Here is a 25,515-nt window from a genome sequence, read left to right as displayed (position 1 = left end):
CTCTCAGAACCCTGGAGTGCTTGTTCTGAGGATTTGCTTTTATTGATCTTTTCACCTGTGCACTCTGCAAATGCATCAAGTTGTGCAGGTGTGGAAAATGGTGCTGCTGCCTTTTCTCTTTCCCCTGGAAGCCTTCAGCTGTCCTCACAGCTCAGCTTCTGATTATATCTGTGATTCTAAAAACTCCTGGGAAGCAGCAAATTGTTTAGTATGTGGTGAAAATATAAAGGCATGGCGGTAACCAGCACCATGGAAAAAATTATTTTCCACCCTAATTAGTTCTCAGGACTCTTAGAAAGTATTGCTAAAAACACCCTCAGCTTTTTTTTGTGCCTTCTTGTTTTTCATTGGAGCAACAGAAGCAATTTTTGGAAAAAATAAATATCATAGCTTATCTTGAGGAGGATTCTTCCTCCAGGGGAAAACCTTGCTAAGTTCATGAACTTCTTCCAACAGTAGGATTAAAATCTTGCTGGGCCAGATTTATCAAAGACATTATTCCGTGAGTGAAGATGGGAACATGAGCAGTGTTTCAGTGCTGCTGAGTCTTTACAAGCTCCTGGTTTGAATGCTTGCAGGAACAGGAATTTTGGCTCACAAAAGGTGGGGAGCATGTCAGTGCCTCTGCCAAGCAGCAGCACCCTGCATTTCAGCTGCAAAAGAAATGCCAGATACTGGGATGTGTCTGGGAGGCTGCAAATAAATATTTGGATTGGCCATGTCTTTAAAATGCATTTCAATTGATTTTATTAAGGTTGGCATCCTTCCAGAAGGGCTGAACAAACACTTTGAGATCCCATCCTTCATCAGTGAGATAAATGCCAAAACTCTGGCTGACTTTCAAAGGGAGCAGAATGAAGATCTCAGTCCCCAAAAACACAGTGTGATTTTTATCTCCTGAGCAGGAGGAGATATGTGAAATATGGGAATATTAGGATTTTTCAAGTTCAAGAACCAGATTAAACAAAAGAAGCAAATCTCAAATATTATGATATGTGGGACTATGATGATTGTTGAAGTTCTGGGCAGGGTTTGTTTGACAGGCAGGAATCAGGACCTGCAGGGAGGTGAGTGATTCCTCAGTGTTCCAATCACTGGAGGCACGTGGAGCCTGGCCTCAGCCTGGTTGAGCTGGTTTTAAAGATGTTTTCTCTCTTTAGATGTGTTGTTAAGCAGTCAGGATGTAGCAGCTTGCACTGAGCAAGAAAACTCCTTCAGTGATCCAACTGTCCAAATGATTGCTTGCTTCAATCCTTTGTAATCTGATTTTTCAGCTGGAATGGTGGTGTGGAGCAATGGATGTGCTACAGCAGTGGCAGGCAAGGAGTAAACACAGCAGGGTTGGCAGGGAGGGAAATCCCTTGGAGTAGGGAGGGAATAACCTTGTAGTAGGGAGGGAAATAACCTTGTAGTAGAGAAGGAAATAATCTTGTACTAGGGAGGGAAATGCCTTGTAGTAGAGAAAGAAATGCCTTGTAGTAGGGAAGGAAATAACCTTGTATTAGGGAGCAAAATACCTTGTAGTAGAGAAGGAAATAATCTTGTACTAGGGAGGGAAATGCCTTGTAGTAGGGAGGGAAATAACCTTGTAGTAAGGAAGGGAAATAACCTTGTAGTAGAGAAGGAAATAATCTTGTATTAGAAGGGAAGGAAATACCTTGTAGTAGGGAAGTAAATAACCTTGTAGTAGGGAGAGAAATATCTTGTAGTAGAGAAGGAAATAACCTTGTAGTAGGGAGGAAATGTCTTGTAGTAGGGCGGGAAGTCCATTTTAGTAGGGGAGGAAATGCCTTGTATTAGGGAAGGAAATACTTTCTATTAGAAGGGAAGGAATAACCTTGTAGTAGGGAAGGAAATAACCTTGTAGTAGGGTGGAAAATCCCTTTTAATAGAGAAGGAAATGCCTTGTAGTAGGGAAGGAAATAGCTTCTATTAGAAGAGAAGGAAATAACCTTGTAATAGGGAAGGAAATAACTTTGTATTAGAGAAGGAAATAACCCTGTAGTAGGGAAGGAAATCCCTTGTATTAGGGGCACTGAGTAGCTGGCAAAGCAAAACAACCTCTTGGTGTAGAATGTTGATGTGCCAAAGGAAAAGCTGCAAAATCTGGGGTGCTGGAGCTCACTCGTTTGCTCTGTTTGAGCACCCAGCTCCATCCTCAGCCATCCCCATTCCCTTTTGACTTTTGGGACTGCTCTTGGATTCTGTTTGGGGTTTATTCCTCCCAGGTCACCTTCCCACTCCATTTCCCATTTTACAGGCCCTCCAGGGCGGGTCGGGGACTCAAATTCAACAGGGACTGGAGGGGATTGAGTGGTCAGGCCAAAATGAGGAGTGTGAGCTCTGAGATCTGGTGGGGATTGGTGATTTTGGGCTGGTTTGGTGAGGATTGGTGATTTGGGCTGGTTTGGTGAGGATTGGTGACTTTGGGCTGATGTGGTGGGGATTGGTGACTTTGGGCTGGTTTGGTGGGGATGGATGACTTTGGGTTGATCTAGTGGGGGTTGATGGATTTTGGGTTGATTTGGTAGGAATTGGTGACTTTGGACTGATCTGGTGGGGATTGGTGACTCTTAGCTGGTTTGGGGGGGGTTTGTAGATGATTTGATGGAAACTGTTTTGCTGTTCATAGCTGGATGCTTCTCCTGTTCCAAGCAGCTTTTCTTTCATCTTGAGACTCTTGGCTGTAAAACATTCTCTGGAAAATTTAGATAAAAATCCTAAATATAGCTCTTTGTTAACTTCCTCCTTCCAAATTCTCCCCATCTCCTCTCCTGTGTCTCACTTTCTCTTTGGAGTCAATGATGGCAGCTATGCCCATTTATAATTTTATAATTTAAACAGAATTTTCTTGCATTGTGCCAAGCAAGCACCAGGTTTGTTGTTTTTTTTTTTTAAGTTGCACCGATTGAGATCGTTATTTTTTTTCCTTCTGCACGTTGCTGTTCACTCCTCAGTTAATACATGGAAGAAATGATCCATTTGAGAATCATGGATTGAAGAGAAAATTTTCACTAATTAACTCTATTATAAAACATTTAGGAGCAGTTGTAACATTACTAACAATAGTTACATCTCCCATAATGAATAACCTGCTTAGTTTCTTGTCAAGTCAGAATATACAGATATTTGTGGGGAGGATGTGTGCAGCATCCCAAGACCCAACTCAAAAGTTTCTCCTTTTGATGGGTGGCTTCTTTTTAGTTCAACAAATAAACAAAATATAAAAAGTTTTCCTTTGAGCCAGAGATGGGAATTTCATTCAGCTGTGGAGACAGCTGATGTGCCTTGGGGCAAAATATGGGAAGAAACAGATGGCCATAAAAGGAGAAGCAGTGGAGAATAAAATAATTGAAAATTCCAAGCAAGAGTTTATAAATAAAATCTGTGGAAGCTTACTGTACATAAACAAAAATCCAAGGTAAGAATCTTGCATTTTTGTTTGAATCTTAAAGGGAATAACCCAGGTAACTTGCTGGGTTTGCATTCACAGTCCTGTTTTTGGGCTCTGTGGAAAGTTTTGCCATGTTCCACAGGGATATGCACACCATGTAAATAAAAAGTGTATTATTTTAAATTTAATCTTACCTGCACATGTCTGCAGGATGTTTTGACTGTGTTTGTTATTAGAGTGTTTTCTGCTCATAAAATTTAATAACAGTGCGAGTCAAAACAGTTAAAAATTCAAATTGGCCTTGCAGTGTTGTGAATTCCCTTTGAATTTTGCAAATTCCTCAAACACATTCCCTGTGTCCTTATAATGTCTGCAATTATAAATATTTCTTCTTAGATAGAGGAATAATTCTTCAGCATTAAATAAGTGACTGTTCAGACTTTCTATTCTGGCTCTTGGTGAAACACTTGTGTGTGCATCCAACCCAGGCCACTTTATGATTCTGTGATCTTGGTCACGATTTCAATTATTATATTGAAAATTGATGATCTTGGTCATGATTTTAATTATTATATTTGAATTATTATATTTGAAAAGTCCTATCTGGGTGTAATTTGGATGTTCCTGTGGGGCCCTTCCAACTCAGAATATTCTGTGATTCTTGAGAACCGTGACAAGCCACTAGAGCGTGGTGGGGTTGTGTCTGTCTGTCCCAAATTCTAATTTATGTGCTGTCAAAAAGGTATTCTCCTCCTGAAACTGAACTTCTGTTCACTCATTGAGGGGGGAAAAAAACCCCAGTGTGTAGGTCAGCATAAAACATTGCATTTTGGCTTCCTTTCAAGAAATGCTCTTTATTTCTTGGTCGGTTGTTTCTTTCCAGTGTCTCTGAAGGAGGCAAGCCCTGATTAAAAGAGCACTGAACACATATCAAAGGCACAGAACAGTTTCCAGGGACGTTTCTTCATTTTTGTGTTGTAAGAATAATTACAACAAGTTTGATTTGCAGCTGCTGCCAGAGCAGCTCTTCCAGTCGAGTCAACGTGGAGAAGGTTAAAAATACGGTGGGATAGGCCTGGGCTTCAGCCAGGGAGGGAAATTCTGTTCCTACTTGCCCAGCATGAGTGCAGAGTTCTCTCCTGCCCTCTCCTCCTTCCTCCCCTCGTAGCCACGAGCACTCTGTCATGTTGACACTGGCACTGGAGCTTTGAGTTGGAGAGAAGCGCTTTTATCGTTTCTAATACTCAGCCTAAGGCCAAAACAGACAAAGCAATTTGGGAGGACGAGGTTCAGCAGGAGGCTGGAATTCCCATCGTGCAGCCCTTTGGGAATAGCAGTCTGGAGCAGGTTTTGATCAGTCACAAGTGATAAAAACTGCCCTGCTTGGTCAGCTGAGCTCACTGGGGTGGGGCAGGCTCGTGGCCACCAGTCCATGAGCACAGCAATTGAGATCTGCTTTGTTGGAGCTGTCAGAATTAACCCAGCTCATTTAATCTGGCTCTTAAACTTCAATAATCATTATATTCCCACATGTCACAATATTTTAGATTCATTTATTTTGTTCAGTCTGATTTTTAAATGTCAAAAATCATAATATTCCCATATATCCCAGTATTTAAAACTCACATATTACATTGGGGTGTGTCAGGCATCTGGCCACCAGTCCTTGAGCACAGCAATTGTGATCTGCTTTGTTAGAGCTGTCAAAATTAACCCAGCTCATTTAATCTCGTTCTTAAACTTCAAAAATCATTATATTCCCACATATCACAATATTTTAGATTCACTTAGTTTTACATTTATTAGAAGGAGGAATATTTTACAATGATGAGAGTGGCACAAAACTCTGGTTTTTCTGTTTTTTAGTTTGTTCAATCCAGTTCTTATACTTCAAAAAAATCATAATATTCCTACATACCACAATATTTGAGATTCACTTATTTTGTTTAATCTGATTCTTTAAAAATCCTTATATTCCCATATATCACAATATTTTTAAGTCACTTATTTTGCTCAATCCATTTTTAAACTTCAAAAATCATTGTATTCCCACATTTCACAATATTTAAAACTTATTTATTAGATTGGGGTGGGGACAAGCTTGTGGTCACCAGTCCTTGAACACAACAATTGTGATCTGCTTTGTTAGAGCTGCCAGAACTGACCCATCTTGCTTAGTCTGGTTCTTAAACTTCAATAATCATAATATTCCCACATATGACAATATTTAAGATTCACTTCTTTTGTTCAATCTAGTTTCTTAAACTTCAAAAATCATTATATTCCCATACATCCCAATATTTAAAACTCACTTCTTTTGTTTAATCTAGTTTCTTAAACTTCAAAAATCATAACATTCCCCATATATCACAATATTTTAAACTCACTTCTTTTGTTCAATTGGGTTCTTATACTTCAAAAATCATAATGTTCCCACATATCACAATATTTGAGATTCACTTATTTTCTTCAATACAGTTCTTAAACTTCAATAATCATTACATTCCCCATATATCACAAGGTTTCAGTTTGACTTATTTTGTTTAATCTAGTTTCTTAAACTTAAAAAAACATAATATTCCCATACATCTCAATATTTAAAATTCACTTATTTTGTTCAATCCACTTCTCAAACTTCAAAAATCATAATATTCCCACATATCCCAGTATTTCTCAAAGATTCTGGTCCAGATTTACCCATGTTTTGCACAAGGGACTTGTTCATTCCAGCACCTTTGTCCTTTATGTTGTCAGTCACCACAGGCTCCTCCATGTTTTGATCTGTGCATCTCGTGACCAAACTCTCAGCTTGTTTCAAAAATGATTTTTTTATTTTATATTATTTTATTTTATTTTATTTTATTTTATTTTATTTTATTTTATTTTATTTTATTTTATTTTATTTTATTTTATTTTATTTTATTTCAGTCTCCTCTTGAGCTCTGTTCCCCAGTGCTGGCAGTGTTCTGACACCTTCCTCCTCCTGCAGGACGCTTCCACTCTGCAGTGATTTTAGGACCCAGGCTATAAATCTTTCATCTCAGTTTCTATGAAACACTTCCAATAAATCTCCTTGAACTCATTTTCTCAGAGAGTTGTCAGCAATAATCAGACAACCTAAACATGTTTATCCTTCAGTCTCACTGCTGCATGATTTCATCTGCTTAGGTCCTGCCCTTTCTGGAGATGCTTCTAATTTCCCTTTTTTATGGACTGTAAATCAAAGTGGCACCACCATTTTCTCCGAGTAACAAAAATTCCCATTATTAGTGCAATTGTGCCATGGTGAATAACTCAAGTTTTATCCCATTATCCTGCTGGTCTGATGTCCTTTGAGCTCTGTTACAAACATGAAGAAATCCAACACTTACCCCATTCCCCATTGTCTTTTAGTAACCCTTGACTCACTGCATAATTTTCCATAAGTTTTTATGGCACTTTTCATCTTTGCATGAACTTTTATAATTCTAATAACTCGCTCCTTGTGCTGCCTTTTGAGTGATTTGTTGGGGTTTGACTCCTTTCTTTTGTTAGCAGCAGTGCCAGAATTGAAAAACCAGATTTCCCCCAATGAAATAATGGGATGTGCTTGCCCTGCTCTGTACTTGGGCTCCATCTGAATTTCATTTCTCCTTGGTGTGGGAAAAGTTCTAGTCTGGAGATAAATCCTTTTGGATTGGCTGCTCTAAATAAAGCAAACAGCAATTGTCTCTAAACCAATGGCACTGATGTTATCACTTGCCCAGATCAGAACTTGGAGACATTGATGGACCTAAATAATTTCTTTTATTGAACCTGAACTTTTAGGGTTTTTTACTTGTGAAAAAAATAAATCCTGCTCAGTTCTTTAATGAGACATGAAGCCTAGACAAAGGTTTTGTTCAGAAGGGACGAAGTTTACGTTTAAATTATTTATTAAATGTATTTTTATATATTAATTAAGAATTTGGTAAAATAAATTGTGTCTGTATCACATGCGAGGCTGAAAATTCTCCAGAATGCAAAATTAAGCTGAAGGGAAGAGAGGATATTTCCATATAAATATAAAAACTCCAACAGAATCAGTCCACCTTTGGTCATCCTGTGCTCCCAAGGAGATCCAACCCAGTAAGATTTGTGTGCTAATGTATTAGCACCCAAATAATGTGTGTGCTCTGCTAATTAGCACCCAAATGATGTGTGTAATGAGCTAATATTAAATATTTTGCTGGGTTTGGGACATGAGCCCAGCTTTGTGGAGCAGGAAGAGCTGTTGGCTGGTTTGGAACGTGGATAAAAACCTTGCTAGGATATTTCAGAAAGAATCCTGCAACCTGCTCCATCCTTTTAGCAATGAAGACAGGAATTAGAATTCCTGTCCGAGTTTGGAGATCTCTGCAAGCAATTCCCAAACCCAAACAGCCCCATAAAGGACATGTGCCACAAAGCACAGATTTCCCAGGAGCAGGATTCCACCCAAACATCCTCACTGGCAGCTCAGAACAGGGAATTTTGGATTTTCACACCCCCCTTCTGCAGTAACCTTTCAAGTGCTGCTACTTTAGCACAAAAGTTATTTAAGAGCTGGTATGTACCTCTGATATTTCTCCTCTGGTGTGATAAATAAAAGCATCAGTATTCTACTGAAATTCTTTGTTCTATATAAAATTTTTATCTTGCATCTAAAACCTGAGGTTTTGATTTCCTCCACATCAGGCATGGCTCCTTTTCCCCATTTCATTTTTTAATATGGGTAGCAGAAGACATTTCCTAATGAGCTAAATCTGGATTAGAGACATTCTCCTGTGCCCCTCTGCACAACATTTAATACAGTTTAGTTGCATTGAGAAGATGAAGCAAAGTTTGCCTTCATCTTTAAAGTCATGAGCTGTTTCTTCCCCAAAGTCCCTCCAGCCATGTGGGGATTGTCCTTTCCCTGCTCACTTGGGAGCTCCTGGGCACAGCTGTGGGGCCAGCCTGGCTGAGGGGGTTCTTAGATGGAAATAAAAGGGTGGAAAAACAACTTTGACCTGTGTGGAAAGAGGCAGTGCAGATGTGTTGTAATATCCTTCCCCCTGAGCAGACATGACTAAACAGACTTTGTCTGCTCCCAACAATTAAGGAGTTTGCAGGGCCCCATGCAAGTTCCAGCTTGCTCCCAGCTGGGAGAGGAGTTTTTCACTTTGTGCACAGATGTTTGAGCTGTTCATGGTCTCTTCATTGGGGGTTTTGCTCAAGAACTTGTAATTTTTCAAGCAACACCTCGGTCTGCACTGCCAGCCTCTGGATTTTTGGGTTCCCTGGAAGCAGGTCTTGCTTTTTGTGAGAACACATTCAGAAAATGCAGAGCTGTTTATTCATGGCCACAGCAGCTTTCTGTCACCATGACTCACAGAAAGACCTTGAGAAGCTCTGCTCAGGTTTTTATTTCTTGTGGAGACTCCTGAGTGTGAGTCTGGAGCTCTGCAGGGACATCCCCAGGGGCAGCTTTTGCATAATTAATGAGAGAAGGAGCAGGGAAATCACTAATTAAAGCTCAGACAGAAATAAGGTTTATCTAGTATTAGTTTGGGGTTATTATGCCTTGGTTTTATTATTTGCCTTGGTTATTTCTGCTTTAATTTCAGTGAAGTTCTCATTTTCTCCAGCCTAAAATTTGGAGGTTGTTTTTAATGGGAAGAGAGTAGGAAAGAAATGAGAATACATAATTTTATAATTGAGTATCTCAGGGATATAGTTTCATTGCAAAATGGGTGTTGTCAATGAAGTGAAAATCCTCAAAAATGAGGTTTTCCATGCTGGATGGGGTGATCACCTGCTGCCCTGGCACTGAGGCTGAGCTTTGGAGGATCCTCTGAGCCCTCCTCAGGGCTGGACACACACAGGGATTTTGAAAAGGGCTTTGTGCCCTCACAGCCCTGCTTGTCTCTGATCATTGGAGGAGATTTGGGAACCACTCTGAAATCCTGCCTGCTCTTCATCCCAGAAAATGAAGCGTGCAGATGCAAACCTGAGATAGGATTGTTAAGGGCTGGGTGGGTTTTGGTGTTGCTGGTTAATGGGGTGGAACTTTTGTTGTTGTTGTTGGGATTTTAGTGGGGCTGCACAAAGGGATACAGAAATTTCCTTGAGCAGCTCCTGCCTCACATCACCAAGCTCACTCTGAACAAAGTTTAAGGATCAGATCAGTGGGAAATGAGTACACCACACTAGGACAGCTTCCTTTCATCCTTCAGAAACCTTAGGGACTAAGAAACATCTCCACTTTCACAACAAGAATTACAAAGCATGGGTTTGTACTAATTATAGATTATTTCTTTATTGAAATAATTAGACAGCATTGAGTTCAATATTTACATTTGCTGTGTAGGTTTTTCAGCTGGAGCAGCACATGAAAAACAAATGCCACCCCTCTTTCCTATAGCAATCCCCCTCTGCCAGCAAGAAATAAGCTTCAAAATAAAAAAGATTCAGTTAAGATGCTAAACCCACTGGAGGATTAAGTTTTTCATGACAAATATGACTGATCCATCTGAGTAACATCATAATGGCAGCACAGCTTAACTTGTTTAATAACCCGAGATATATATATAGATATAGATATAGATATAGATATAGATATTTATATATTTATATATATTTAATATATATATATTTATATATATGAATATTGCATTGATAATTTGTCTTAGAGAAAGAAGAAATTGCTTTTTCAAAGGATGTTATTCCTTTAGGTCAACTACATGTGAGCTTTAAAGCTTGCTTTGTCTTAAAGAGTGCCCTGATAGAGCTGTGATTTGTAAAAATCACCCCTGTAAATAAGTTTATTCTCTCCATTACAGGTGTGTGTGTTTGCAATATTTTATCTATTTATTTGCCTGTGCCAGGTGTTGGTCACTACAAATGGAAGAAACAACTCATGACTTTAAAGATGAAGGCAAACTTTGCTTCATCTTCTCAATGCAACTAAACTGAATTAAATGTTGTGCAGAGGGGCACAGGAGAATGTCTCTAATTCAGATTTAGCTCATTAGGAAATGTCTTCTGCTACCCATATTAAAAAATGAAATGGGGAAAAGGAGCCATGCCTGATGTGGAAGAAATCAAAACCTCAGGTTTTAGATGCAAGATAAAAATTTTACATAGAACAAAGAATTTCAGTAGAATAATGATGCTTTTATTTATCACACCAGAGGAGAAATATCAGAGGTACATAACAGCTCTTAAATAACTTTTGTGCTAAAGTAGCAGCACTTGAAAGGTTACTGCAGAAGGGGGGTGTGAAAATCCAAAATTCCCTGTTCTGAGCTGCCAGTGAGGATGCTTGGGTGGAATCCTGCTCCTGGGAAATCTGTGCTTTGTGGCACACGTCCTTTATGGGGCTGTTTGGGGTGGGGTTTGGGTTTTTTTGAAGTCTCTGCATTACACAACAGTTGAATGCAGCACTGGCATTTTGCAAGAATGTTTCATTGGGCCAGGAAAGGGGATGTGGAGATTTGGTGTGGAATCAGGGTGGGAATGAGGTGGTTCTGAATTTGGGATCCCGGGCAGTGTCCCAGGCCAGGCTGGACAGGGCTGGGAGCACCTGGGACAGTGGAAATGTCCCTGTCCATGGCAGGGGGGGCACTGGATGGGCTTTGAGGTCCCACTGAACCCAAACCAGTCTGGGATTCTGTAATTCTAGAAGTGTAATATGAGTTTAAATGTTTATTAAAGAGTATAAACTAGGGGGTTTTTTAGGGGGGGGAAGTGTGTGTGTGTATATATATATATATATATATATATATATATATATATATGTGTGTGTGTGTGTGTGTAAATTTTTAATATCTATATATAGATAGATATTAAAATATATAATTTATATAGTAAAAAGTACAAATATATATGATTTTAAATGTTAATAAAAGAGTATAAACCTGGTTTGGGGGGTGGGAAATGAATATATATATATATGTGTACATTTTTAGTATCTATCGATAGAGAGATAGATAGATATAAAAGTATATAATTTATATACTATAAACTACAAATATATAGTAATTATAATAATATAAAATGTATAATATATTATATTTTTAATATATAAAAAATATATAATTTTTTTAAATTATATTTTTCTACATGTTTGTTTGGGGGTTTTTTTGGCACCTGTGAAGGTGTCACTCCTGGCATATTCCATGCTCCAAGAGCTGCTGGAGCCTGCTCCTCCTGGCACCAAAAGGAGCAGGATTGGCAGTTCTGGGTGGGTGCTCTGGGTTATGTCCCTGCTGAATGCTGGTGGATCCTGGAATCACCTTGGCTTGTGCATCTTGCTGGGAATCCCAGCAGGAGAGGGATAACCATGAGGGCCCTGCAGTGTTTGACCATTTTCTGCTTGAATTCAAACTCTTAATTGTTCAAAATTATTCAGAACAACCTCATAAGTGTCTTCCAGCTCTTTCTTTGCAGGGGAAGCAGAGGTGAAGCGACAAAAATGAGACATTTAGGGTCATGTAGATTTAGGGCCATGGAGAAGTGAAGTTTGCTCTCATAGTACAGGGGATCTGTTGTTTGTTTTAGGATGAATTTTATGGCCAACCCATTGAACATCCCAGCTCTGTATTCCCATTTTGAAACCACTCTCATTCTGTTTGCTGCCTGCAATCAGATTTTAAAGTGGCTTTTCACTCTGTCCCTCTCAGCTGCACTCAGGAGTTCTCTGTGATGCCAGAAACTCCTGGAGCTGCAATCAGAACAGGCCAGAAGATCAAAGCCACCCCCGATGGGGGAGCAGGGAATTCTGAGCCATAACAAGCTGTTTGCCCTGTAAGCAGCTGGGAGCTCTGCTGGGGCACAGCTGGGACAGCCCCAGGGCTCCTGGGTGCACAGCTGGGCTCTGCTAAGCCTGGCTGGGCAGAATAAACCTGGAATCACAGGGCTGGGTCACTGCCCAGGGGCTGTTTGTCCCTCTGAGCACAGCTGAGGAGGTGCAGCATGGTGGCCTTGGTTTGGGGTCTCTGAACAATTCAGTACTCTCAGAGAGACCAAGGGGTCAGGGTGGTGATGGACTCTTCCAGCAGCTTTGGGAGGAGTCATCCTGTGGTCATCCATGGTCATCTGTGGTTGTCCATGGTCATCTGTGGTCATCCATGGTCATCTGTGGTCATCTGTGTCCATCCTTGGTGACCACGGCCACCAATGACCACCCATGGTCATGCAATGTCCACCCTTTGGTGCCCAGGACTTGCACGGTGTCTACATGAGCTGAGGGACCACCTCCCTCCCTCAGGAGCTTGGGAGAGCATTGCTGTGCTCCTGGGATGAAAAACCAGCAGCAGAGCGAGTGGGCACCCACTTGGTTACAGCAAGTCCGGAGAAAAATTCAAATGAAATAAGATTTGATAGCTAGGACACAACTGCTTGCAGACAATCTGTTATTCCAGCAGATGTTGAAATTCTGTGGTCAGAAAATCAAAAGCAATTCTGAAAGGGCTCGCAGAATCCAGATCCCTGCAAGAGCCTCCAGGCCCAAAATCTCTGCACAGTCTCATCAAAGTTCTTGGTTGTTCCATTGCTGGATTGATTGAAGTGCCACAGGAATAAATCTGATACCTGGACCCAGGTTTTCAGCAGAATCTGGGTTGGAAATATGGTTTTAAGTCAGTACATAAGGTTTTGAGTGAAGTTGAGGCTGCCTCTGTTGTTTACTGTTAATTTATTGATACTTTATTGATAATTGATTGTTAATTTACTGATAATTTATTGATAATGTACTGTTAATTTATTGTTAGTTTATTGTTATTTCATTGTTAGTTTATTGTTAATTTATTGATAATTTATTGATAATTTATCGTTAATTTATTGCATGGGCCTAGCAAATGTTTCCAGAGCAGGGCAAGGTGCTCGCAGAGGTCTCTCACTGCTGAGGCACTTTCTGCTTTTTCAGGTTTTTCTGTCCATTTGTAACCAAACCAACCCAGAAACCTGATCTACCTGTTCTATTTCTAGAACATCATTACCTTACCTTTAATTACTGTGTTTTTTTCCTCTTTGAGCTTTTATACCAGCAACTTGCAATTTTCTGAGTAATATTTATTTTGATAAAGCTGATGGGAATAGTGACAGGAAAAATCAGGAGGGAAACTGGTAAGATTTTAAAACAAATGCATTTATCTCCCTTAAGTTTCTGAAGTATATAACATGAAATAAATCTGATAATCCAGTATCCTCTGAGCATTTAACACTGCAAACCATGTTCTTTCATTCCCTCAAGTCATATTTTCAGAAATTATTTTATTTCTAACTATATGAAGAGCATTTCTCCTGTAAAACAGGAGAGAGGAGGAAGTTTTCCCCACCTTCTTCTGCCTCCCCCACAAGATAGAAATGTTGTGTACACACCACATGGATCTCCATGGAAGCAATGATGAGATTAGTGAGGTCACTGGGTAAATCCAAGTTTTCATGAATTCATATTTTGATTGCATTTCAAGTTTTCTGTTCCTGATGTGTTACAGACAGTGCATGAGGGGGAGTTGGGTGATACCAAAGCTGTGCACAAAATTCTCATGTAAGATGACACAACTGCATGTGGGACATGTGCTCATTTTTCCTGCCAAATGTTCCTTTCTGACAGTGGGAATTGAGCTGAGAAGGATCCCTGTTGTTGGGGTTGGAATTATTCAGAATAATGTATATTTGGCTTGTGTTTGCCAACTACAATTGGTGAGGATGGAGTGGGATTGATCAAACAGGAAAATGCTGAAATTTGACTCATATCTGGGTTAGGTGACCTTCCAATAATGCTTTTTATTGCCATGGGATCTCTGTCTCATCTGCAAATGATCTGTGCTCTCCCATCAGTCACTAAACCCTCGAGGATTTCTGTGATTTTTTTTTCCCCCTTGTAGAATTTTTTAAGAAAGACCTTCTAACTTCCTCCAATGCAGCTATACCCAGAATCAAGCCACAATCTGAATATTTACCTATCAAATATTTCATCCTGACACGTCCATTCCAAACTTAAACATACAGAAATTAACCTTAAAAAAAAAAAACATCAAATCCAAGGAGGAGGAGTTTTTTGCAAAGAGGAAGATTTGCCCAGTTCTCCCTGATGATCTGATTTAAAAATGTCAACCCAAGTTCCTTCTCCCACCCAAAATCTCAATTCCATGAAGGCTGAAGGATGGTTCCTCCCCCAGTGTGCCCTGCCTGGCCAGCCAGTGGCAGTTCCTGGAATAAACGAGAATTGGCTGCTCTGAGGTGAACAGAATTCCAGAATCAGGCCACAATCTGAATATTTACCTATCAAATATTTCATCCTGACACATCCATTCCAAACTTAAACATACAGAAATTAACCTTAAAAAAAACATCAAATCCAAGGAGGAGGAGTTTTTTGCAAAGAGGAAGATTTGCCCAGTTCTCCCTGATGATCTGATTTCAAAATGTCAACCCAAGTTCCTTCTCCCACCCAAAATCTCAATTCCATGAAATTCCTGGAATAAATGAGAATTAGCTGCTCTGAGGTGAACACAACTCCAGATTTCATCATCTTTAAGCTGTTGGGAAGATTGGTCGTGCCAGGAGGGTGTTGCTCTGTCAGGGGCTGTGAAGAAGCATTGTGAGGATGATGATGGTGAGGATGATGATGATAAAATGATAAATATTTATGGATTTCTGGTAGCTGTGGGCTAATTTCACCAGGATGAGCCTTGTTTCAAGAGATGGTTTAATCTTGTGTTTGGATGTAAAAACACTGGAGCAGGGCTCTTGGAGAGGCTGGGAAAGCTCAGAATTGTTAAAACTCCAAACTGGACAAACCATTGTGGAATTTGGGGTGGTTCTGTGACAGGAGCTGAACACCCTGAGGCTCTGGGCCCTGCTTTGGGTGAAGGGTGCGCAGAAATGATTTCCAGAGGTGTCCTGGAGCTCAGGATTTCCAGATTTGATTTCCAGAAATGATTTCCAGAAATGATTTCCAGAGGTGTCCTGGAGCTCAGGGACTCTGGGCCCCTTAGAGCACTGAGTGTCCCTCAGGTCCCATCTTTTAGAATCTCTTCATTATTTCTGCATTGTTCATTCTGCATTGTTCATTCAGGTCAGTTGTGGAGTTCATCTGCTGCTCCTTTTTAATCACTAATTACCAAATGTTTGATTTTTATCATCTGGAAGCTCTTTTAGAGGCAGTTTTGCATCACCTGGGGGTTAAAAAATGCAGTGGGACGTGGCAAATTCTGGATTTACAGCAAATTCAAATGTAGGTGTAGAAATTCAGGTGTAGAAATGGTTTCATTATTCTGAGATCCATTTATGTATCCAATCCACATTTCCTGTACAAGCCTTGAAAGGAAATTTGCCTTTATATCTGTATTATCAATTTTTGTGCAGGACTCATAAATATGATCAATATAAACTTAGAGTTTTATTTTTAATGTCAAACCTGGGCACATCCAAGGGGGAAGGTGATAAAAGAATTCAAACATACACTATTCAATACTACAATGTTTTATTTTCATTTCTGTCAAAGGCTTTCTATCAGATTTAATCATTCCTTTGACAAAATTTCCATTAATTGTGGCTTCCTTCAGGCACACCTTGTCCTTGGACAGCTGCCTGTTGGTGGTAGCAAAATGAAGTTCAAAATCCCACCCAAAACAGAATAATGGCATCATCCAGCATGCTTGGGGGTGTGTTTATTTATTTGTTTATTTATTTTCCCACTTGTTTGCAGTTTTGAAGAGCCTGAAGAAAAGGCTTGGTAATAGAAATTAAATAAGATTTGATATTCTTATCAAATAAAGTAATTAGAAAGTCTCCTCTTGGAGGCCTTGCAGCAGCTCCAGTGCTGTGCCCTGAAAAATTCCCTTTCCAGCCCAAAGCCAGGAGAGAAATGGGGTTTGTGTTTGCTGCTGCTGTGCTTTGGGACTTTTCTTCCCTCATAAAAAAGGAACAATGGAAGGAAATCTGTCTGGGCCACTTTTATACCAGAAAAGCCCCCGTGTGCATTTCTGTTTGTTTCTCTTTTTTTTTGGTATTGTTTCATGAATTGTTAGTGGCGACCAAAAAAAATCCTTTTTGTGAATGTTTTCATGTCCTTTTCTATGAATACCTGGGAAAACTGCTCTGAACCCAGGAGGGATAAATTAGTGCTTGGTGCTACTGGAGATATTCAAAGGCTTTCTAGCTAAAGGTTTATTTGTAAATAAATATTTTCTGTGCTGTTTACTTGCCTTTTTCTGGTTTGTTCTTAAAAGCAGCTTTCAAAGCCCTTCAGATACCAGTTGTACAAGACATTTAGGCTTTAAGATCCCTTCCAACCCAAACCATTCTGTGCTTTTAAGTGTTGTACATGGATTTTTAAAAAAATTACACAAGAGGAACCTGTAGAAGAGTTGCTGTTTGCTGAGATTGAAATGAGAATCCCCATCACCCTGACCTTGCAAGCTGGGGCTGTGGGCTGAAAATTCAGAATTTTGGAAAGGCTGGAAGGGCAAAACAAGCAGCAGCCAAGGCCACCAGCATTGAAAAAAAAAACAAAAAAATAAATGTGCAAGGCTGATGGAATTGATTTTATTGCAAGATAGTGAAGGGAAGGCTGAGGGGCAGAGGCAGAGAAAGAGAATTTGTGGGGGCACAAGGGAGGCCAGGGATTTGTCAGCCAGCTGGGATAGGGCCCCTGTGTGCAGGGATCTGGAGAATTTATCCATCCTTTTCTGCACCTGCTGCTTCAATAGAGAGCTTGAAGAAAGAAATGCAGTTTTTATAAGCCTTGGATTTGATTTTTTTTTTTTTAAGGTTAATTTCCGTATGTTTCAGTTTGGAATTGATGTGTCAGGATGAAATATGTGATAGGCAAATATTCAGATTGTGGCCTGATTCTGGGTGTAGCTGCATTAGAGGAAGCTAAAAGGTAGTTTTGACAAAAAACTTGGGCAATGACTGAAGGATGAGGTCTGGGAGCACAAGTGGATCCTTGCTGGAGGGCATTCTGCAGCTGCAGGCAGCCAGAGGAGGAGCCATAAAATGGGAAAATAACAAAGCCTGGCTGGGTGAGACCAGGTCTGGATCCTGTGTGGCACAGGATCCACTTGTGCCAGAGATCCTCACTGCAAAGTGATTTAGGCTGCCAGAATCCTGATGTGTCCTCTGTGTGGTAAAGCACAGAGCTAGAACATGATTTACCTCCTGTCCATCAAAAAATTCACCTTTTATTGCTGTAAAGTAGCAACAAGTTGCTGGAATGTGTTCTCTTTTCATTAAACATCCTGATTGTTTCTAAATCCCAGAGTGAGATTTGGTGATTCGTACTCAGTGAAGCCTCACGTGAGCCTCAGCTGTGCTGTTTGATTGGTGACACATTGCATTTGCAGCCTTTAGGATTTTACTCTCTACTCCCCACCATCTGTGAAGCATTCACAGCACAGCAAACCCTGTGGTTTGCATAACCCAATCTCCTCCAGGTCCTTCTGAGCAGCATGGTTTGCTCCATGTGTCTGTAAATTCACCTCATTTGTGTGTAGAAAACAGCACATGTGGGGCTGGCTTGCTTGCTTGGCACTTTGGGGGCAAGGAACTTCTCAGAATGCCCTCAAGGTCCATTTCTATTCTTGCAAGTTTATTTAGAAGATAAACAATCATTATCTGGTTGAATCACAGATGTTAATTGGAAGATGCACAGCCTGGCTGGGTGAGCAGCAGTTTTGGAGCTGTTGTTGTGGAAATTCAATTTGCAGGTGTTCCTGTGCTAGGAAGGACATGCAAGACTCTCAATTCCATTGGATTTACAGAAAATGCAGTCTGGAGCTGTGGGAAATCAGTGGGAATTGTGGCTCTGGAGCTGGGTTGGGTTTGCTTTATATCTGTACTATCAATTTTTTGATAGTACACATAAGAGCAGGTGTGCTGCAGGACAGAGGAGATGTGAAAAAAATCCAAATTCACATCATTCAAACCCAAACCAGACTCTTTGGACAGTTATTTCACACAGTGCCTTTCTTGGCTTTCTGTATTTCATTTCCTCTCTTAAAAGGTTCACTCTTTTGAAGTCATCCCCAGAGTTTGCACAGTCATCATCTATTAAAGTTTGCACATCATTTTTGAAAACATCTATTGCTCTTGGTCAGGAGCCTGTGATAATTCAGCTGTCAGTGTTTCACACCACTTCCTTTGCACAATCCCATGGAGTTTGTTTTCTTGAAGCCAATTTGCAATTGTTAACTTCTGCATTGAATTCTTCTCCTTTGTTTTGGGTTTTCCTCTTCCCTCTGCGTGTACTTTGTTAAGATATCTCTATATCTATGTGTTAGATATATTTAATTTATATTAAATATAAATTGAATTTATTTTATTTAATTATATTTATACTTATATTTAAATATATTATATATTATATTATATTATATTATATTATATTATATTATATTATATTATATTATATTATATTATATTATATTATATTATATTATATTATATTATATTATATTATTATCATATATTATGTTATATAAAAATATATAATTATATTATTATTTATTATTTATATTATATGTTATGTTATTGTATATATTGTATATATTATTTATATATTATATTATATATATTCTATATTCTACATTCTATATTATGTACTGTTATGTATTATGTCTATTATTTATATTTATATTTATATTTATATTTATATTTATATTTATATTTATATTTATATTTATATTTATATTTATATTTATATTTACTTAATTAAATAGAAATATATTTATATTTACTTAAATAGATATTAATTTAATTGACTCATTCTCTTTTCATTAAAAATCCTGATTGTTTCTAAATCATAGAAAATGCTGTGCTGGAATTTTGGAAGTGTCCAAGGCCAGGTTGGATTTGGGTTGGGGCAGTTTGGGATAGTGGAAGGTGTCCCTGCCCATGGAATAAAATCAGCTTTAAGTCCCTTTCAACCCAAGCCATTCTATGGTTTAATGGTTCTGGGACTGCATGAAGTGTAAACGGGCTCATAAAGCTCTGTTCTCCTGGAGAGAAAATACTTTCAAATATTTAAAAATCATCCTCCTCAACCCAGGGTGTTTGAGTGTTGGTTAAGTACCTGTGAACCTCATTTTCAGCGTTTTTGTGAATATTTTTGTTCAAAGCCTCCTTTTTGTTCAGAGCCTCCTAGAAGAGAGCTGAGCCTTGGACAGGAGAGAGTTTCCTTGTCAGTCCTGCTTTGTTTTCAGGCCTAGGGGAACTGTCTGAACTTGGGATTTCTGCTTTGAATCATACCCTAAACTCTATTTAAAGATTTGGTTTTTTGTATTTCTTTTCCACATCCTTGACCCTGCCTGGCGAGCTGGACATTTGTGTTTGCCTTGGCAGGCTCCGAGCTGCTCATCTAGGGCAGGATGAAAACTCTTTTTTTCCTTCTGTAAACAAACTGTTCCTCAGCATTTTCCATAAGGATTTACACCACCATTTTGTGCCTCTTCTAGGAACGGAGAAAACCTTGCCATTCACAGTTTTCCTTTTCCACAGCAGAGAAATATTTCATTTTATTTCTTTCCCCAGGTTGGATTGGAAGCGATTTTTCAGAACATTTTTCAATTCCAGAAGTAGTCCATTATTTTTTTCCCCCTCTGAGGGTTTATTAAAGCTGTAGGTCAATAGGCATTGTTGCCTGTGTAGAAAAGGGGTTTATTTGTATTTTTTATTTGTCTGCCCACTGCAGTGAGAACAGTGCCCCATTGTCCCAGGCACTGGGTGCATGTAAAACCCTGCTTTGTGCCCTGAAGAATTTACAGCCTAAAGAGCTCTGCTGCCAGGGGCTTGGAGAGATTTTAGTGGCCAGGATGTGAAATGAGAGAATAACTCAGCTGGCTCTGGATGCCAGCACACAAGTTGTGTTTTGGAGCAGAGTTGCTGAGTTTTATTTCCCCTGAGACACAGAAATGCTGCTGCTCCTTTGGCCAGGCATTTCTGGGGGCTGTGGGCTCTGGAAAAATGGCATTTTTGTGCTTCTGCTCCAAACCACTTGTCATGTGTCATCTGCAGCACTCCACAAGTGTTGCAGATCATTTGGGCAAGTTTGAAATGTTCCCAGCCACAACTGCAGTTTTGTGTATCATAAACTTGCTGTTGTTGGGATTCAATCCAGCTCCAGGCTCAATGCCCACGTTAGTCCAGGTGCAAAGAGGAGCTTTGCCACGAGCTAAACCTCTGAAATATCAGAAAAGGTGTTTTGGGAGCATCCCTGTTTCTCAGGAAGGAAAAGCTTGGAGGATATAATGAGAATATTTTCTCCCCCCAGAGAGCTCCACAAATCCCTGGTGGGAATTTTCACCCCTGCACCTCAGTATGTTCAAAGGACACCTGGACATTCTGGGAAAATATTCATTTTTCCCCCACTCTAGAACCATTTACTGGGCAAGGGCAAGTCAGAAAATAAAAGTACAATGATATTATACAGCAGGAAAAAAAAGGTGTAGTTTAATTCCTCTTTAAGCAGTAAAAAGGTACAAATTTCCACATCACTTCTTGTCCTTCAGATGCTGTTTATGAGACCTAATATCTAGGTGGAAAATGACCAATTAATTCTTCATCAATGTCTAGAATTTCTCTGCAATGTTTAGTAAAATAAGCTGTTTATTAGAAGTGATTATTCACATGAAGTGTGTGCCAATGCCAAACTGTAAATGATAATAAATACCAAATAGCCACATTGATTCATTTATTATCTGTAAATGACAATAAATAGCAAATAACCAAAGTGACAAATGCTGAAAATAGATGTTAAAAATACCCCCAAGATTACCAAAAAACCTTACTTTAAATGATAAGAAATAGCAAATAACCACATTTATTTATTATCTTTAAATGGTAATAAATACCAAATAGCCAAAGTGACAAACATTGAAAAGATGTTAAAAATACCCCCAAGATTACAAAAAAATCTTACTATAAATGATAATAAATAGCAAAGAGACACATTTTTTTATTATCTGTAAGTGATACTAGATAGCAGGGAGCCACATTGATTTATTATCTGTAAATGACAATAAATAGCAAATAACAAATTGATTTCTTTTCTGTAAATGATAATAAATACCAAATAACCAAAGTGACAAATGCTGAAAAGTAGATGTTAAAAATACCCCCAAGATTACAAAAAACCCCTTACTTTAAATGATAAGAAATAGCAAATAGCCACATTGAATTATTATCTGTAAATGATAATAAATATCAGTTAGCCACATTTATTTATTATCTTTAAGTGGTAATAAATACCAAATAACCAAAGTGACAAATGCTGAAAAGTAGATGTTAAAAATACCCCAAGATGACAAATAATTGTTGGTGTGTGGTTGGTAACAAAAGATAAAAATACTGAATTTTCTGTAATGCTCCATTGGTGCTAGTCAGCAGTTCATAAAATGCTATTTATTATTGCTTTTAACCAGCAATGTGAATTTTTCAGAGTGTTTTAAGAGCATGTTTCAAGTGCACAAGCTAAAATCGCTTTTTTTTGTTGCAGATCTGGGACATGAGTGATGATGAAACGGTTTGAAATCAGGTGCTGCTGAGGAGGAGGAGGAGGAGGAGGAGGATGCTCTGGAGTGCAGCCCTGCCTTTTATCTCTGCTTGGAGGAGTTAATGATTGCTCACCCCTCCCGGCTGCTGGAAAGACAAACAAACAGAACCCACCTCCTGCCATGAATAACCTCTCTGCAAAAGCAGTTCTGCTCTGAGGGACAGAACTCACCATGTTTTCATTTTTATTGTGTAAATAACTGCAGCAATGGGCTTGTGTTTAAACCTGGTCTCTCTTTTTTCTGTGTTTTTTTTTTTTAAGCTTCTAAATATGGCTTACATATAAAAAAATGCTGCTGAAGTAACTTTGGGTGGTTTGTTTGGGCCAGGTTTTATTTTGCTTCTCAGTGGCCATGTCCAAGCAGCATTTCTGAATGGCTTTTTTCATCTCCCTCAGATTTGGGCCACTTCAGTTGCAATTGGTGAAGATTGAGCATTTTCTGCTCTTGGGAGTTAAATTCAATGTTTAAAGGTGGGGAGGAGTGGGGAAGGAGCTGAACTTGCTGCCTCCACCACAGGAATCATTTGCAAACCTGAATTTCGGGCGCAGTTGTTCTGGATGTGTCCACGGAGTTGTTGTTATTCCCTGTGAAGATCCCATCTTTTCATGCTATGGAAACAAAGTGCTTTGACTGGTTTTTGCCCAGGAAAGACCAACATGCATTCATATCATGCTTAGGCTCCCCTGAAGCTCAGAGAAGTCTCTGTTCTATGGTAAAAAATCACTTTAGGAGGTGGTGGGTCATTGATTCAGTCAAAGGCTGTGGGGAAATGCTTCAGTGAAATGAGAAATCTGTTCTTGGGTGTGGTCATGCAGAACCCTGCAGGTGTTCAAAAAGAGCAATTCTCTTTTCCTTTTTGGTTGGTTGAATTTTTTCAAGTGGCTTCATAAGCAAAAAACAAGAGTTGGAGAATCCTTGAGTTTAAAAAAATAGCTTGAGAAAAATGGAGTTTTAAAATCTCAAAGTACATTTTATTGCAAAGTTGAAAGTGAATCTATTGGTCTTGGAATAGGTTTTAAAAGGAAATTTGAAATTCCTTTCATAGCTTTATATTGTGGGGTTTATGAGTTAACTCACTTGGAAAAAATGCAAATCACTTTATCTACCAAGAAGCCTCTATTTCCCAGATATATTATGAGAATTAATTAGTCAATCCAATTATTTTAGTTCCTTCCTTAACATAAGCTGTGAAGATTTTTATTTTATAGAGAATTTCCCACATTCTCTCTCATCAGAACAAGTTCAGTCAGGTCAAGAATATGCAACTCCCATCCTCTGATCAGAAAAGATTTATTGAAACCTGCTGAAGTTTGCACCAAGTGTCTAAAATAGCCATTATTGTCTAAAATAGCCATTATTGTCTAAAATAGCTATTATTGTCTAAAATAGCTATTATTTCTATTTATTTATTATCATAATCATTCTATTTACATGATTTCTTACCTAGGGGAATGTCTGGTTTAGGTAAGTGAAATATAAAAGTGAAAATATGAAAATATATATGAATGCAAGATATTTGAGCTGGTAATCAGAGCAAATCATCTCTGGGTGGTCAGGCACTGAAGACTGAGACTGAAACCCTGAAATGTGCAATTTTAAAGCATTTTTTTTTTAACCATGCCAGAGTCCAGCTGGAGCCACGAGTTGGTGCCAGGAGAGTTTGAAGGGAATAATCTGCTTTTTGTATCTTTGGGAGCTGCTGAGCGTGGAGTGTAAATGGCTCTGCCCTTTGGGCTTATCTGAGACTTGAAAGCTGCAGATCTTTCTGAGCCTGGTGCACACTGATGATTGTTTGGAGACCCTGAAGCTCAGCCTGGGAGGGTTCAGGGTTAGTGCCAGGCGTCCTCCCCGGGCCACTGCAGTGCCACCAGCTCTGCCAGCCTGGCCTCTGTGCCACCCACGTGCTCCCCTCATTGCAGAAACTCCTCACTCTGCCTGCAGCATCTCCCCTTGTCTCACCCAAAGATTGGATTGGTCCTCCTGGCCCAGAACTGTTCCTGTTCCAGCAGAGCTGCTGGGATTGTTTCCTCACTGGGAAGGAAGGAAGGAAGGAAGGAAGGAAGGAAGGAAGGAAGGAAGGAAGGAAGGAAGGAAGGAAGGAAGGAAGGAAGGAAGGAAGGAAGGAAGGAAGGAAGGAAGGAAGGAAGGAAGGAAGGAAGGAAGGAAGGAAGGAAGGAAGGAAGGAAGGAAGGAAGGAAGGAAGGAAGGAAGGAAGGAAGGAAGGAAGGAAGGAAGGAAGGAAGGAAGGAAGGAAGGAAGGAAGGAAGGAAGGAAGGAAGGAAGGAAGGAAGGAAGGAAGGAAGGAAGGAAGGAAGGAAGGAAGGAAGGAAGGAAGGAAGGAAGGAAGGAAGGAAGGAAGGAAGGAAGGAAGGAAGGAAGGAAGGAAGGAAGGAAGGAAGGAAGGAAGGAAGGAAGGAAGGAAGGAAGGAAGGAAGGAAGGAAGGAAGGAAGGAAGGAAGGGAAGCTTCCATGTCTGTGCTCCGAGAGCCTCTGAACTCTGGGGTTTGCTGGGTTTTGGTGTCCTTTCTATCCTCTTTTTCTTTTTTCCTTTTCTCCTTTTCCTTTCCTTTCCTTTCCTTTCCTTTCCTTTCCTTTCCTTTCCTTTCCTTTCCTTTCCTTTCCTTTCCTTTCCTTTCCTTTCCTTTCCTTTCCTTTCCTTTCCTTTCCTTTCCTTTCCTTTCCTTTCCTTTCCTTTCCTTTCCTTTCCTTTCCTTTCCTTTCCTTTCCTTTCCTTTCCTTTCCTTTCCTTGAAATTTCCTTTCCTTGAAATTTCCTTTCCTTGAAATTTCCTTTCCTTGAAATTTCCTTTCCTTTCCTTGAAATTTCCTTTCCTTGAAATTTCCTTTCCTTTCCTTTCCTTGAAATTTCCTTTCCTTGAAATTTCCTTTCCTTTCCTTGAAATTTCCTTTCCTTGAAATTTCCTGTCCTGAAATTTCCTGAAATTTCCTTTTCCTTCTCTCCCCACATCCCCAGTGCTGCAGGCTCCCTGCAGGAGGGCTCTCAGTGACTCCCACCTTCATCTCCATTCCCAGTCCATCTCCATTCCGAGTCCATCTCCATTCCCAGTCCATCTCCATTCCCAGTCCATTTCCATTCCCAGTTCATTCCCAATCCATCTCCATTCCCAGTCCATCTCCATTCCCAGTGCAGACTCCCCCACATTAGCAGGGAGGGATTCTCCAAAGCAGGCTGTTGTAAATCGCTGTTTTTACTGAATTTCTGGGCATTTACTGAGTGAGAATCCATCCCAATGCATGAATGAATGAATGTACATTCAAATACTAATAGCAGATAAACACATTTATTTGCTGCCTTCTAATCACTGACTGCAGGATTTCTGCACAGAGCCCACTCCAGTGCTTGCAGTTTCCTGGGAAAAGCTAAACCTTCCCTTTCCTCATGGAGCAGCTGGATTTTGTTGTTACTTGTGCTCCACCATGGCACCAGTGAAGAGAAAAATACTGAATTTTCTCCATTGGTGCCAGTCAACAGTTCATAAAATGCTGTTGATGATTCCTTTAAACAGTAAATATGAACAATAAACAGTGAAGAACCTGAACTTCCACTGGAGAGCCCAGC

At 39.6% G+C, this 25,515-nt stretch overlaps 1 protein-coding gene across 1 annotated transcript in view; it reads left to right on the top strand.

The window, feature by feature from the left end:
- The window catches only part of ATG7 (autophagy related 7), an 80,806-nt gene extending 56,832 nt beyond the window's left edge, over positions 1-23,974 (top strand). The window contains exon 18 of the mRNA XM_054516056.1: positions 21,879-23,974. Coding sequence (XP_054372031.1) covers positions 21,879-21,911 — 33 coding nt within the window. The 3' untranslated portion in view covers positions 21,912-23,974. The remainder of the gene's footprint in view (positions 1-21,878) is intronic.
- The last annotated feature ends 1,541 nt before the right edge of the window (positions 23,975-25,515 follow it).

Source organism: Molothrus ater, chromosome 11 (genome assembly GCF_012460135.2).
Source record: "Molothrus ater isolate BHLD 08-10-18 breed brown headed cowbird chromosome 11, BPBGC_Mater_1.1, whole genome shotgun sequence".
Classification (NCBI taxonomy): Eukaryota; Metazoa; Chordata; class Aves; order Passeriformes; family Icteridae; genus Molothrus; species Molothrus ater.
Note: the sequence above shows the minus strand (reverse complement) of the source record. Positions and strands in the feature narration are given on the sequence as shown.